General features: G+C 54.3%; 3 protein-coding genes across 3 annotated transcripts; 1 reads left to right on the plus strand and 2 right to left on the minus strand.

The window, feature by feature from the left end:
• Positions 1–138: 138 nt before the first annotated feature.
• Positions 139–3,858, minus strand: HER10_EVM0007067 (chitin recognition protein). The gene is made up of 4 exons (XM_035476633.1): positions 3,149–3,858; positions 2,767–3,094; positions 742–2,713; positions 139–658 (listed from the first exon to the last, which is right to left on the minus strand). The coding sequence occupies exons 1-4, from the start codon at positions 3,445–3,447 to the stop codon at positions 414–416; spliced, it is 2,844 nt and encodes a 947-aa protein (XP_035336185.1). The 5' UTR covers positions 3,448–3,858; the 3' UTR covers positions 139–413.
• A 2,273-nt stretch (positions 3,859–6,131) lies between these two features.
• On the minus strand, positions 6,132–9,129 carry HER10_EVM0000365 (uncharacterized protein). Its single transcript, XM_035470150.1, has 2 exons — positions 8,069–9,129; positions 6,132–8,000 (listed from the first exon to the last, which is right to left on the minus strand). Exons 1-2 carry the CDS (start codon positions 8,146–8,148, stop codon positions 7,469–7,471), a joined length of 612 nt encoding a protein of 203 aa, XP_035335554.1. The 5' UTR covers positions 8,149–9,129; the 3' UTR covers positions 6,132–7,468.
• A 2,769-nt stretch (positions 9,130–11,898) lies between these two features.
• Positions 11,899–14,143, plus strand: HER10_EVM0005229 (uncharacterized protein). Its single transcript, XM_035474851.1, has 2 exons — positions 11,899–12,691; positions 12,765–14,143. Exons 1-2 carry the CDS (start codon positions 12,552–12,554, stop codon positions 13,855–13,857), a joined length of 1,233 nt encoding a protein of 410 aa, XP_035336011.1. The 5' UTR covers positions 11,899–12,551; the 3' UTR covers positions 13,858–14,143.
• Positions 14,144–14,604: the final 461 nt, after the last annotated feature.

Raw genomic sequence — 14,604 nt, forward strand, 5'->3', positions numbered from 1 at the left:
AAACCATGAATCAAACTGAAGAATCCCCTAAGTGAAAGTGGACTCCTAGAACAAAGAGGATTACCAATCAAGTGAATTCACTCCCTAAGTGGTGGTAGAAATCATGAGAACAAGAGTTGGTCAAAGCAAATGGAGACTTCAGGTGATGGTCAATTGCCATTCTGTATTATGGTATAATCAATGATGGTAGGTAGTAAGTACCTCAGGGTGAGTAGTATCGATCGCTCTATCAATGTCGATGGTGTAAGCCCCAGAAATCCTCAACGCCTCTTTGATGTAAAGCCAGATAAATGAGAGACCATGTTTAGAAAAACAAAAGTCAGAAACCAAAAAAGCAAATAATTGCAACTTTTTCAACACTCCCTCTCTTTTGACACTTCGCTCCCCATTGTATTATGCATTACAAACGTTGTTTAAGCACAACTGCTACTCCAACTCGTCTGGCAACCCACAGCGGCATAACAAGCCGGATTCGTGATAAGCAGTAGCTTGCTGGTGGCGCATACGTTGAGCGCCGTACAGCAGAACCCGTCACCACATTTGGCATTGGCAGCCGAACCGCAGGCCGCGCCGATGGTGCTGACCGTCTTGACGGTAGATGCTGCCGCGGACGTGGCCGCGGGTGTTGCGGCGGTAGTACCGGACCCGGAAGAAGTATCTGTGAGAATTTAACCTAATTAGCCAAAAACAAAATTCGTATTAGCAAGGTCATATAAGCCAAAAATATGTAATTCTACTCACCACAGGTACCGTATCCAGACTGGCAGCCCGTGCCACAGAAAGCAGACGTGCTACCGCAGTATCCGTACGCCGAGCAGCAGTTGCCAAACGTCGAGCCGGCGCAGGTCGACCCGCCGTTCGTGGAGCCGCAGTTGCCGTTGAGCGAGACGGCGACGTTGACGCCCGTGCCAGAGCACTTGCCGAAGCCGGACTGGCAGCCCGTGTCGCAGTGGGCGGTGGTGTTGCCGCAGTAGTTGTACGGGGAGCAGCAGTCGCCAAAGTTGGAGCCGAGGCAGTTGTAGCCGTTCGTGCCGGCGCACTCGCCGTTCTTGGAGATGTTTGTGTTTGTCGCGGCGGCGGCGTTGGCGGTCGTGCTGCCGCCTGCGGCGCCGGAGGAGGCGGGGGTTGCCGCGGAGGAGGAGGAGCCCGCGGCGGCGCCTGAGCTCGAAGCGGCGGTCGTGCCGTTGCAGGAGCCGTAGCCTGGTTGGCAGCCCGTGCCGCAGTGGGCGTCGGTGGTGCCGCAGTAGTTGTAAACGGAGCAGCATGTGCCGAAGGTGCTTCCCGTGCAGGACTTGCCGGCCGCGGCACCGCATGAGCCATCGGTGGAGATGAGGGAGGTGCTAGGGAGGACGGCGGAGGCCGAGGATGTGCCGCTGGCGATGGCTGAGCCGGAGCTGCTGGCCGCACCGGAAGAGCTGGCGCCGCTCGAAGAGGAGCTGCCAGAGGCGGATGATGTGCTGTTGCAGGTGCCGAAGGCAGACTGGCAGCCTGTTCCGCAGTGGGCATCGGTGCTTCCGCAGTAGTTGTAGACGGAGCAGCAGTTACCGAAGGTCGAGCCGAAGCACTGCTTTCCGCTGGCGGCACCACAGTCACCGCCGGTGGAAACGGGAAGCGTCGAGGTGGATGAGGCGGCGGAGCTGGAGGCGGACGCCGTGCCGGTGCCTGAGGAGGAGCCTGAGGACGAGCGAGTGTTAGACGATGATGATGATCCGCTGCGAGTGGACGAGCTGGAGGTGCCGGTTCGAGATGAACTACTGCTGGTACCAGTGCGAGACGAACTGCTGCTGGTACCAGTGCGAGACGAGCTGCTACTGGTACCGGTGCGGGAGCTGGAGCTCGACGTGCCGGTGCGAGAGGAGCTGCCGCTGCTGCTGGTGCCGCTGCGGGTGGACGAAGAAGAAGAGGTCCTACCTGATGAGGTGCCACTGCTCGAAGATGAAGTAGTGTTGGATGCTGAGCTTCCGCAGGTGCCGTACTTGGACTGGCAGCTCGTGCCGCAGTAGACGGAGCTGGAACCGCACCATCCGGCACCGGAGCAGCAGTTTCCGTAGGCGGAGCCCTGGCAGGTGAAGCCGACGGTAGAACCGCACTGGCCGTTGGTGGAGACGGCCGTCGAGGTGGAGGTGGCGGATGAGGTGCGGGTGGACGACGAAGACGTCTTGGTCGAGCTGGACGAGCTGGAGGTGCTGGAGCAGACCTTTGAGCTGACGGGGGTGATCTGGAAGTTGTAGGCCGGGACGGCACCACGGTACCAGTTCTCTGGGGGGTCGCCGAGGCAGGTACCGACGGTGACGGCGTTCCAGCCGTTGGCGACGACGGAGTCGAGGATGTGGTTCGTCAGGGTCGTGGCAATGTACTGGTGGATGTCGTGCTCGATGTGCAGGTAGCTGCCGTTGCAAGGCGTGCGGGCCAGCATGGCTTGATCCCACAGGTTCACGCTGAACTGGATCTGGTCGGCCTGGGTGTGGAGGTAGCCCTGAGTGTCGAGATCGAAGTAGGTGATGTGGTAGCCCAGGTCGGCCATCTGTCCCTGGCACTCGGCTCCGCAGATGGAATAAGGCGGACGCATGTAGGTAGGGAAGAATCCGAGGATGTCCATGAACGCAATCTCGTTGTAGACCATCTGGTTCTTGCGCTGGGCGAGCGTCAACTGGTCCAAGTTCTCGTGGGACCATGTGTGGCTGGCAACCTGGTGACCATCTGCAATCATTCGCTGAGGGAAGTTAGAATAGGTAAATTACAACCAAGTGTGGCTAAGGAGCTTACTGTGATGACATCGCGGTAGTTAACATTGATCATGCCCTTGCCGATGTTGTTGCCCGTGATGAACCAAGTAGCGACGGCACCGTGGGCCTTGAAGGCATCCAACATGGCAGCGGTGTAGATGTAAGGACCGTCATCGTATGTGATGGCGACATCACCCTGGTTGACGCAAGCGTAGATACCAACGCCACCGTAGGGAATGTTGCCGTTCTTTGGCCTTGCGTAATCTGAGGTATCCGGACCATTGGGCTTCTCATTGCCGTCGCACGCAGGACCGTAGTTGATTTGGCAATCGGGGGACGCACAGTATTGCTCAGACTGACCACACCATCTAATTGCGCTGTTAGTCAAGGACCGTTGACAGGCGAGATGTAGTTCAACATACCCAGAAGCTGAACAGCAGTATCCATCCGCACATCTGCCATATGATCCTCCACACTGCGAGTTGTCTCCCAACGGGATTGATGACGTCTGGCGAGGGCTGAGTTTCACGCGGTCCGCGCGTGGCTTGTTGGCTACCGTCGGCGGGTTCCAGGGCTCAAAAGCATTCCGTCTCTGTCTCAGCTCGTCGATATCGCGAAGACGAGGCAATACCAAGTTCGGGTGAGGGACTTCATCCTCGTCGTGAGCATGAGCTGCTTGTAGCCCTGCAAGGGTTGCTAGTACAACAGGAGTCCAACGCATGATGACTCGTGTCGATACTGAGAAAATGGAAAAGAAAGATATTACTAATAAACCCAGTGATTAGGTTGATGTAAGTCGTAATAGTCGACTACTCTCAAAAGATTGTCTTCAAGGAAAACAAACAAACTCGAAAACAACCTAAGAGATAAATGAGTGCTCTTAGGCTTTCTTTATTAGGATACTGAAGCACCTTGATAGAGGGATACCGAGAAAGAATAAACATCATGAGGAACCCGTGCGGTCCCCCAGTGTTATATACAAGGGGAGACGAAAGACCGGGGGGGAGGCGTTCATGTTCGATGTCGCAGTAGAAAACGGCAGCAGTGACATTCTCCATGAGAGACTTCTCGCATAGCCCAGATTCTGGCGATGGCCGCAAAAAGACACACACCAACACCACTTACACGCCCGCGCCCCACACCCCTCCCACCCCCATCCCCATCCGACTGGGAGGACCGAGCAATACCACAATGGAAATTGGAGGATCGCGAGGACTAGCTTGGGAGCAGGTCTACCGGGTACGGGAAAGTTAGCGTGGCGTAGAAAGGGACCCTCTCCCCTCCAAGCTCGCGCCGTCCGGGACGGGTAGCAAAGAGAACCACATCATGGATTCAATGGAATCGGTAAGAATGGGCAAAGAAAGAGAGAGAGAGAACGACAATGACGCGCGCTTGTTCCTCGATTTACTCCGCACATCGTCCCACACATTTTATTTCTTGCCTAGCTATCCAAGCCATCCAGAAAGGTCCATCTGGCGCCAAGATAGCACCAGTTCGGGGCCGATGAAAAAGATTTGATGGGCAAGATTGTTAGGGTGAGGCCATGCCGAAGACAGCGAAGAAAACCGACAAGAAAGACAGACGGATAGAGGTTATGATCGAACCGACGTCAAGGTACGGATAAACGAGAGGGAGAGAGGCGAGATGGACGGCGGAAAGGTCGAAGGCGAGACCGCAAGTCACAGTCATCACACTCCACGAGAGCAACGCGGTCATGGCGGGGCTAGCAAGGCGGAACAAGCCACCGGTTGCGACTTTGACGGACCGTCGAGCAGATGTGGGACGCCGTAGCAACGCCAAGTGGCTTGACGGAGACGCACCGACGGGAATACCTACACCTCTCTCCCACTCTATCTATCACCCATGAGCTTCTACCTCGAGTTGTGTAATGGTCCGATGGATCATGGGCAAGAATGCCACGCTGCGGGCAAACATCGTTGGATCACAGATCCGAGGACCACAGCCTAACCCAGATCTCGCCGGGCGAAAAAAGAAAGTCAGCCAGGACCGGTACGGATAAGAACAGAGACAAGCCCTGCCGCTCCTGGGAAAGCCGGGGTGGCGTTTTTTCTTTTCTTTTTTTTCGCTTCAGAGAACCGATCTCGTGCGTGTGTGCTTGTTGTATGCGTGTGGTCTTTGGCTGTGTTGTATGTACGGAATCGCAGAAAAAAAATTGAAGATGTAAGACAGCACCCGTTCCAATGCCACGCCCATTCCATCCCATGATTTCAGGGTCGAGAACGTCCACACGCTGTGGGAAAAAAAGGCATGGCTAGCAGGGGCTCTAGTTCGAAGACGGCCTCGGTGCCTGGCAGTAGCGTCTTCGGACGAACTGGGCCAAGACAAGAAACTTGGGCTCTTCGCTCTCGCAAGATCGGAGAGAAAAATAGAAATTTTGGACGGATGCGGACGGGGCAGGACGGGTTCCCGGCCGATCCTATCTTTCATTCCTTCCATAGTCTCCATGCTGAGCCTCTCTCTCTCTCTCTCCCACCCTCCACTCTCTTCTTTCTCTCCTAGCGTAGTACCCATCTACCTACTCTTTCGGTCTCTGCGAATAGTAAGGTAGACAAGCCTACGCTCGTAAAACCCTTGGCTTCTCCGAGGTGAGGGTGAAAGCACTGCAACGTGGGGAAACCTAGACCCTTGGCATTGCTGCACCACCGCAGGTGAGCCCGTCCTCCCCTGACACACGGCCATCTTGGTGACTTCTTGGCCAGGCTTTTGCCAGGTTTGGGTGGAGTTTTCTCCTTGTAATCTAGGATCTAGCCCATCTGTCCCCCAAAGTGTATCCCATTGTGTGGTTCAAGCTCCTTTGACTGACACTCTGACCTCGAGGCCATGTGCTCTTGGCATTGACAGCTTGCCCCCTAAATACATTAGCAGCTAAAAGAACGAGCGTGGTAGTACCTAATCTAATGCAGAGCACGGAAGCATGGAAGCATAGAATACTAGAGTAGAGTATTGCCTAGGTCGGTAAGCCATATACTTCAGGTCAGAACAGACGCATAGAGACGATCCGGCAGCTTGGTATCACAAGCAAAGCTTTGACAGTCACAGAAAATCGTAGATGAAGAAACTTTAAACGTCAACTAAAACTCATCGCCGCTGGACGGAAGCAAACAAAGCCTTGCAGATGCAGCATGCAGGAGCATCAAGTCAATCGTGCACATCCCCACCGCAAGACATCGAACATCGTCACTGGGCCAGATCGATCCGAACCCGAAAGTATGCTTCCAAGTTAATCCCCAGAATCGGGAGCCAGCCGTGCCAGCCGAGCCTAAGTGAACCACGGGCGTGGCACTGGGTAAGGTAGGATAGTCATCGGGTGATGCGTTTGTGTAACATATCACGGAGACACTACTTCTCGGATCGTGTGATGGTCCACTCGCAAGCAGATTTGTTGTGCTAATGAAATGTCATTTGATTGCTGTCTTGTGCCCAACAGCATTCCATATCAGCTTCATGATCTGCGCTGACTGACGTGCCGACATTCCGGCTGCGACTTTGTTGGATAAGGTTGGGCTGTTCATAACTCCAGTACGCCCCGACGCCACACCCCTCCCTCTCCGGAATTGGTATACCTCTCAAATCCATTATCGGACCATTCGTTGTTCTTACAAGTGACGTCGCTGGAAAAGGCGAGTAGGTCTTCTCCGCATGGCTGTTTGCGGTATTCTCGGTCATCGCCAAGCGCCACAACCCTACGATACGGGCTGTCTTCCGTTCATCTGGCCATGGACTTTGCCTTCAACTCGCTCTTCGCCACAACAGCTTGAACGCCTTCTTCCCAGCGTTGTTTGTTATCGTACCGAACTAGATGCTCAACGTCCTCAAAGTATGAGGCTCGGCACGCCGAGAGCCGAGAGTTGATTGTCAGTTCAGGTTGCCGAGACCCGTTAGGGACCCGGACACGCATTTGGTGGTGTACACCAATCTTCTCATCGGTCGACCATCAGGCTTAGGCGTTCTGAGCCTTCTCGGCGGCCTTTGCCTGGGCTGCAGCAGCCATCTCCTTGGCCTTTGCGTCGGCATCATCGGCATTTGCTGAGCTGGACCCTGAGGCGCCACTGCCGCCAGCACCGTAGTCGAGTTTGAGCATGTCGTCTTCGCTGAGGAGCTCATCGATATCTGCCTTGGTGACTCCTGCGCCCTGCTCAGCTTTCTTGCGCTCCTCTTCGGCTTGTCTTTGCTTCTCTTCTTCACCTTCCTTTTTCCGGCGCTCTTCCTCTTCTTCCTGCTTCTTGGCAGCTTCTTCGGCTTGCTTCTTGGCCTCTTCAGCGGCTTTTTCTTTCTCTTCGTCCGTTGGGCCGATGCTGCCTTCTTTGTTGTCGCCCTCGCAGCGCTCGCGCTCCAACTTCATATCCATGATCAAGCTGAGCTCAGGGCAGTAGTTGAAAATCTTCTTCCGTTGCGTGGGATTCTTCCACACCTTGTCGGAAATTCCCTGGCCGCCATCCTTCACGTGGTAACCCATGGGCTTCTCCATGTAGACATCTTCTACTGCCAGAACACCCTTTTTGCCGTGGGCTACCTTTTCGCCCTGCATGACCCAGAGTCGCTTCCCGTACCATTCGTCCTCGGCTTCCGTGTCATTGTATCTTTCCTGAAATTGCAGTACTCTCTTGATCGACGAGACTCGTCGAAGAGAGAGTCCGCCATTGCCGGAGAAGCGATCATCAGGGGTCCTGTGAACGAGGTTAGCAAGGGATGAGGGTCGCGAGGGAGAACTTTCGAGAAACCTACTTGGGCGCGCCAGCCCAACTCCAGTCGAGCCACTCGTTGAGACTGGTCGGTGAGTTGGAGCAGAGGATACTGTCGGATTCGAACTTGAGGATCCATTCCACACCGGGCAGGAATTCTTCGTAAAAGCGAATGTCGGTTAACAGGCGAAAGACGTGTTCCTTGGTGTCAATCTCCCACGGCTCAGGGAGGACCATCAAGTCGAGCTTCCCGATAACCTGCTGGTGCTTGATGCCGTAGCTTCGGGCGACGCTGACAACGCTTTTGTTGGAGCCAATGAATAGAAACCTCCAATCGGGAGGCACGACTGAGGTCATGTGCAATAGCTGGGGTACGAGATGCGGGATAGGGCGCGGCTCGATAATCAATGCTAATTTGGATGCATTGTAGTTGGATCTCGGGTCTTTGCTCAGGTCGGGTTTCCAGTCAACCTTGATCTTGGGCATCTTCTGGCGGGCCTCATCCAATCTCGACTTGAACTCTGCCTTGATCATAGGCTTGTAGCTCGGTAGGAGATGAGCAAACCACCATCTGCAAACGTGGTCAGCATGTCATTCGCTGGTGAAGCTTCAGGTCAGTTGGCGACGGGACAGACGAACGTGATGGCCAGCGACGCAACTAGCAAAAGTCGGGTCTTTGTGATGGCGAAGACGCCGGAAGAACCGTTCGTGGCCCCCATATCGCTGAAAATGTGAACGTCCAGGAACGGCGCAGCAAGAGCAGGGCGCAAACGAGAGAATGGGACGGCGTCAGGGACGGTGTCGCAGTGATGAATTAGAATCGGTTGTAAAAACAAAATCGAGGCAATCGGAAGCTGGAAGTTCGGAAATTCTCTGACTTGACTGGAAGTTGCTGGTTAGAGGCGCGTCATGTCGACCACGTGTTGAAACCGCCGAGACTGAATGCCAATATGGACTTGGTTTCGTGTGTTGTGGACGTTGTGGACAGGCGGAACTCTTGGTAGTGATTCAGCTTTCCAAGGGCGCTGGCGAGGAATTCTCAGGGACTCGAGACTCGGCCGGTGCGGTTGGTCTTGGAGTTGAGGTGCAGTGCAGTAAGCAGCAGCAAGAAGAAGAGACAAGTGTCTTCCGTGGTCCAAGGGAGAGAGAAGAGGCTGCGAGGGAAAAACGAAAAACGAAATACAAGGGGTTCGCGGGCCGCTCGATAGTCCAGAGATAGAGAGGACGGCGAAGTTTGTTAGATGACGAATCGCGTCTGCAGGCTTGCGGAACGGCGCTCACTGGTGGCAGTGGGTGGTGGTTCACTACTATGTAGAGCAAGAGTCGAATGTCACCGAAATCCCACTCCTTCTAGGTACTAGGTGACTAGGTGCAGGGTCCAGGAATGGATGCCGGGAAAGAGGGGGGAAACCTGGCTTCAATCAACCGATCCCAATGTCGATAGACGGTCAACCGCCCGCTGGAAGCAGAGTCTGGAAGCAGAAGCTGGAGCCAAAAGTGAGAGAGTTAGAGAGACGCTTGGCGGAAGATGTGGGAGGAAGTGGGGCCTTACCTTACGCAGTATCCGTACGCAGTACCTAAGGTACCTAACTAAGGAAAGGTGATAGAATTCGACGAGAGGCCAAGCCTGAGGTTGAAGTTACCTTGCCGCAGTCTGTAAGGCAAGCCCATACTGGAACAGCCAGCACATGGGCGCAGGGAGACGACGGAAGGTACAAGTGACGGGCAGGTACTCGGATGTACCAGCTTCTACACGTCAACCTCCACTTCCATTTCCCATTTCCTTCTTCTTTTGGTGGTGGCATGCAGCCGTGCAGCCAGTGGAGGCAGGGAAGGGCTCCTCCCGCTAGCCCCACATTGCCTGGGTTCCTCCCTTCCATTTGCACTGGAAGCCTGAAGTCGCGAAGTCAACCACACGATCTGGGAGAGACTGCATAGCTCCTTCCTCCTTTCTTCCTCACTGGCAACTGCAAGCTGCCATTCGGTCTCGTCTTCCGGCCGAGATGCTCGTCGTCTCGAACACGACAAGGTTCAAAGTGCATTACCGCCATCAACCCAACATATACGCAGTAGGTATCAACTTTGACTGCATCCATCCTAGCATTGGGCTCTTTTGCCATCGATGAGAGCTTCATCTCGTGTTGCACCTGTTCGCCAATCCTACCACCTATCGCCCAAACTTCTGCCGTGCTGAGAACCATCATTACTCGACTACACTACATACCTAAACAGCTAACCGCCGTCTTCTGGCGCACGGCTCTCTGACAACTCCAGATGACGTACAAACGGCATGCCCGTCAGCGACAAGATTATTTCCGAGCACGCTGTCAGTCTTTCATTACTTGCAGAGAACGACCGTGCTATCGCCCAGCCCAACGTTCATTTTGATTAGCAGATTGCGCAGGTTCATTACTTCCTCACTATGGGGAAAAGGAACGCCGTGGTCAGCCAGCACTCAGGAGTGAGAGTGACATTTCTTCTTCTCGAGAGAACTGAGTCTCTTTTTTAATGAGTCGCCTCGTCCAAGACTCATTTGCGCCCGCCCCGCCCGTCGCGTTCCTCGCGTGCGACAACAAGAATGCGACCGCACAAGACAACTGTGTCAGGTGCAATTTGAAAGTTGAACCTTGAAAACGAAGCCTATTTCATTCTCTTCGTTCTTGCTTGGACGAGGCTAGCCCCAAGTCCAAGTAAGCCCTGAGGATGCCCAGCAGGGACCATGGACCGAGCCCTGCATTGGGCTGTGCCGCTACAGACTTGAGAAAGCTTCCATGTTTGTCGGCAATAGGTATTCATACGGATACTGCTTACAGGCTGACAGGGCATCGTACATGCATGCGTGCGGCGAAGCAGCGGAAAGCAGCACAGTCGCTCGCTTATCCACAACCTCTCGTCTTTAGTCTCTCACAGAATGTCACTGGTCTCAGTCCGATTGTCGTGCATGTGAGGAACAAGTTGACTGTGGCGAGTTTAGCTGACTGCCACCAGTACTATTGTAGGTATCACGGTGCGTCTGTACGAGCACTGTACGCCGTTCCAACCTTCAACATGCTTTCGTTGCAGCAAAGTTTAAGTGGAAGTCAGTCGTCGTATCGATGCTTTTCGAAACTTGAGACATGGGGCTTGCGCGGTCTCCCTTGTGCGCCCTTACATAATAATCTCCGTGGCGAGGAGTTGAGATTAAATCGACGTTGGACGGTTGAACTCTCAAAAAGACTATCACGGAATCACCACTTGGTGCGAGGCTGCCCCTTTGCGACAGTTCGCTTGGCCATGAACTGGTTATTCACTGGCGACTGATCTGAAGCTGGCCTGCCTGCCTGGGTGCTACGGTATACACTACGCAGTACAACGTACCGACTACCGTCCCATTGGGCGCCTTGGGTCCAACCCTGGTCTTTAATGCAGCCGGATTATGGGTGTCACGGCCGGCGATACCGAGAGACCGGCTCGGGGTGGTGATTGTTGGTTGCGCTGCACGAAATAGCTGGGCATGGTACCCCCTAGGTTGGGGTCGCTTTGTTTGGGGATGGGGAACTCTTGGCTGGGATGAGGCTGTAAATATCCTCGAGCTCGGTTCTTGAATCAGGACATCCGTAACATCATGGGACGAAAGTGCCCGTTTGTCCCGATTTCCTCATGGGTATGGAGTTCAGACTACAATTTAGCCGCTTCATTCTCGTGAGGGAAAGCTGACGCTGACTTGCGACTTGCTGTGGCGCTTCGTATCCAAGTATCGTCCTCGCTATTCCATGCAGGTCAAAATGGGAGGGAGGGGCGATGGTGGCGTGACGTTCCGTGTCCGTCCCTCCAGATTGCCTCTTGGGATGGAGAAAAGAGGGATGTATCGGTATATGTGTACTCATGGTCGGGCGAGCGCCTGATGGTGTGGCCTGGAGACAGACAGACAGACTGGACGATCAGGCTCCCTGATTGCTTGCCAGGATTACCAGTCGCCATCGCCATCGCTATCGCACCCGACCATCGAATCGAACGTGCCTAGGTAGTGGAGGGTCGAGAGAAGGGAAAAGGTACTTGCAGGTACATGGCTGATACTCGACCCAAATTAGACACTGCAACAGTGGCTGGCTGCATTGCGCGGTTTGACAAGGGCTGGGCTACGGACGGCGACGTGGGCAGCAAGGGAAGCCGGCAAGATTCATCGACGCGGCCACCGGGGGGGCTCCAATGTTGCTTTTGGAGACGCTGGCCCCAAAGTAGCTCACTAGAACATCTCATTGGCTTCCCTTTGCTTGAAACTTCCACGACCCAGGGCCTGGCCTGTTGATTGGAATCCGCTGCCACATCTCTCCCAAAGGTCTCCAGTTTCTCGCGCTGGTCTTTTTTTTCCCGTCCGGCCCCGGGCTGGCGTGGACACCTGCCAAGGAAAGGGGGGGAAAAGGGTCCGGAGGAGTGGAGGGAAAGTGAATGAGCATGGAAGCAGCAGGCTACCTTACACTAGAGTCTACACTAGAGCAGCAAGCAGCCTTCGCCCTGGGAATTGAAGGCGAAGGCAAGGGGCGTCCTGTCTTTTCATCAGATAATTCCATCCGTCCCTCGTTGCGTCCTTAGTCGCTGTCGAGGGAGGAGCTGCCACACACCGTATCACTATTCGTACCTTCCTCAGGGAAAGGTAGTGGTGCATGTGCAAATCGTACCTTCTCAAAGTTCCCCATCACTCCTTCCCTTCATCCGCTTGTCTTTTTCTTGATTCCTCCCTCCCTCTCTCCTCTCCCCTTCACTTCTGAACTTCAGACCTTCTGTTCAACACACGCACCGAATTCACCATTCGGGCTACGACCAGTCGACCGCGCGAGTAGCTTGTCTATTCGACCAGAGTCAGCTGTTGTCGTCGTCGTCACCAGCCGCAGGACCGGACATGCCTTAATTCCCCTGCAACGCTACCGACGCATCCACGCCATTGACACTTGCGTAATCTCTGTGGACCGGACGGATCTGCGACTCGCGAGTAAACGCCCGCTCTCGAAGCCGCTCCAGGCTTGAGTAGCCTCTGCGACTTGAAATCTCTCTGAAATCGCTTTTCATTACATCCGCTCTCTGTCTCCATCTTCAACGTCCACCCAGGCCCTTTCCGCCATTTTGTGGCCTTCTCGTCCTAACCATGGCCTCGCTACCACGGCCTGCTGTCGGCGGCGAGAAGACCATGACAGACGTCTGGCAGCACACCAAGGCCCTGCTCCTCTCGGTTTGGGCCTTGACGAGCCGCCGCATGAGAGTCTTTGGCGCTTTCGTCCTCTTCCTGTAAGTCAACGACCCCAGAAACTCCTGCTTGGCTCCTTTGTGATGTTAACGAGTACTGACCGTATCGTGTTAGTGGTTTCTCGATATGGCTATCGCTGCCTACCCTCAAGACGATGACCGTACCGCAAATCTCCCTGGAATACGCACATTCACCCTACAACCATTCCAAAGTAGCTCTTCTCGTCGAGAACCGCGCCAATCCGATTCTTGCGCCATTGATGCTGCACTTCATTTCCGTAGTGCCTCCCGACTGGCGCTTTCGCTTCATGGGCTCTGTTGAGTCCGTCAAGTCCATCAACTCGTCCGTTGCGATTCGTGAGCAAGTCGCCGCCGGCAAGCTCGACCTGACATACATTCCCTCCAACATGAGCACGGCTGGTCAGGAGATGATTAGTCGGTTCTTGACCAACCTGTGGCTGTACGAGACCGTCCTGCAGCCTGCCGAGTGGCTCCTCGTGTTCCAGACCGACAGCATCCTCTGCGCCAACAGTAAGCAGAACATCAACGACTACCTCGAATATGATTGGATTGGAGCCCCGTGGAACCCTGGCGGCAGGTGGGGTGGCAATGGTGGCCTCTCCATCCGTCGTGTCAGCGCCATGATTGATATCCTCCGAAACCAGAAGCGTGTTGACGGATCTGAACCTGAGGACGTCTGGCTCGCTGAGCGCCTTGCCCACCGACCTGGAAGCAAGGTCGCTAACGGCACTGTATCATTGACGTTCAGCGGCGAGATGCACTCCGGCGAAGGCACAAAGATCAACAAAGGAGGAGCGAACGCGACACTCGAGGCTGCGGCAGAGGGTGAACTCGTCTCAGGCATTGACGATTACCGTGAGGGCTTTTACGAGCCCATGGGCTATCACACCGGTGGTAGTGGTATCTGGCTTCACAGCGCCATCTGGGGTACTCCAGCGCTACGTAAACACATTTGGGACTACTGTCCTGAGGTCAAGCTTACGCTGGCTATGGACGCAGCCAAATACGTTCCCGGTAATTGTAAGGCCAAGTGGAAGAGAGGCCTTGATGGTCTTGAGGAGCTTGAGACGGAAAGCGATAGCGGAGAGAATGAAGAAGGCGCGACGGATCCGCAATACCCATTTGGCTCAGAGACCATTGATGGAAAGGAGTACCCGAACTTGCCGCCTAGCCTGATGGCATGGTGATAGCTGTCCAGCTGTCAAGAAGCCCTCTTATCGCAGCATCAATGCATCGCGATGGATCTGGGACGACATAACGGCACCGCCGTAAAGTTTGTTACATTACAGGAACTTGGTAGCATAGGATTTGGCTTGGCGTTTGGAGGTCATCTTGGTCCTGCAAGGAAATGGAACCAGATAGCTCAAGAAATGAGTCATGTAAGGCATAGGTCATTAACTTTGAACGAACCGTTGAGACAACTGCAACCGTGCGGTGGACAAGTGAATTCCGAAGTGTGCCGCTTGCCGGAGCATAGTTGCGTTAATTATTGATACTCATTGCTTCCTAGGCGTTACGTCTGTCAAATGACCCCCACGTCTGAAGCTTTGTGGGAAGGCACTCTACTTGAATTATGAGAGGCGCAGTTTCAAACTTTCTTTTGAAGTACGATCCCTGCAGGATGCGACTGCTCACTGCAATTAGACGGATGCAGTCAATACGCAGTATGGCTTCTGCACATGGGAGATTCTAGTCATGCTGGAGCTTTGAATGCGATAATGTTCATTCGAGTTTGATAAAATCATTATCCACGCGCTACCTTGTCTTGAGTCTGCCCCCGGGCGGTGAGATGCCTACTCGAATGGAAGTACTGTATGCCTTTACTCGAGTTCACCTTGAACCTTTAAAGCTTTTGACTTTTTTTTTTTTTTTTTTCGAGTCTTTCCAGGGCTGCAGAGAAGCAGTTGCGGCAAGTTACACGCGCGCACGTCTCG

This window comes from Colletotrichum scovillei, assembly GCF_011075155.1.
Source record: "Colletotrichum scovillei strain TJNH1 chromosome Unknown Contig00003, whole genome shotgun sequence".
In the NCBI taxonomy this organism is placed as follows: Eukaryota; Fungi; Ascomycota; class Sordariomycetes; order Glomerellales; family Glomerellaceae; genus Colletotrichum; species Colletotrichum scovillei.

Excerpts from the sequence above, each read along its gene's own strand:
- HER10_EVM0007067 (XM_035476633.1), bottom strand. The coding sequence starts at position 3,447 with ATGCGTTGGACTCCTGTTGTACTAGCAACCCTTGCAGGGCTACAAGCA. Across the intron at positions 3,095-3,148 it reads TACTGCTGTTCAGCTTCTGG|ATGGTGTGGTCAGTCTGAGC; the intron begins GTATGTTGAACT and ends CAGCGCAATTAG. Across the intron at positions 2,714-2,766 it reads ACTACCGCGATGTCATCACA|CGAATGATTGCAGATGGTCA; the intron begins GTAAGCTCCTTA and ends AACTTCCCTCAG.
- HER10_EVM0000365 (XM_035470150.1), bottom strand. The coding sequence starts at position 8,148 with ATGGGGGCCACGAACGGTTCTTCCGGCGTCTTCGCCATCACAAAGACC. Across the intron at positions 8,001-8,068 it reads GTTGCGTCGCTGGCCATCAC|ATGGTGGTTTGCTCATCTCC; the intron begins GTTCGTCTGTCC and ends CCACGTTTGCAG.
- HER10_EVM0005229 (XM_035474851.1), top strand. The coding sequence starts at position 12,552 with ATGGCCTCGCTACCACGGCCTGCTGTCGGCGGCGAGAAGACCATGACA. Across the intron at positions 12,692-12,764 it reads GGCGCTTTCGTCCTCTTCCT|TGGTTTCTCGATATGGCTAT; the intron begins GTAAGTCAACGA and ends GTATCGTGTTAG.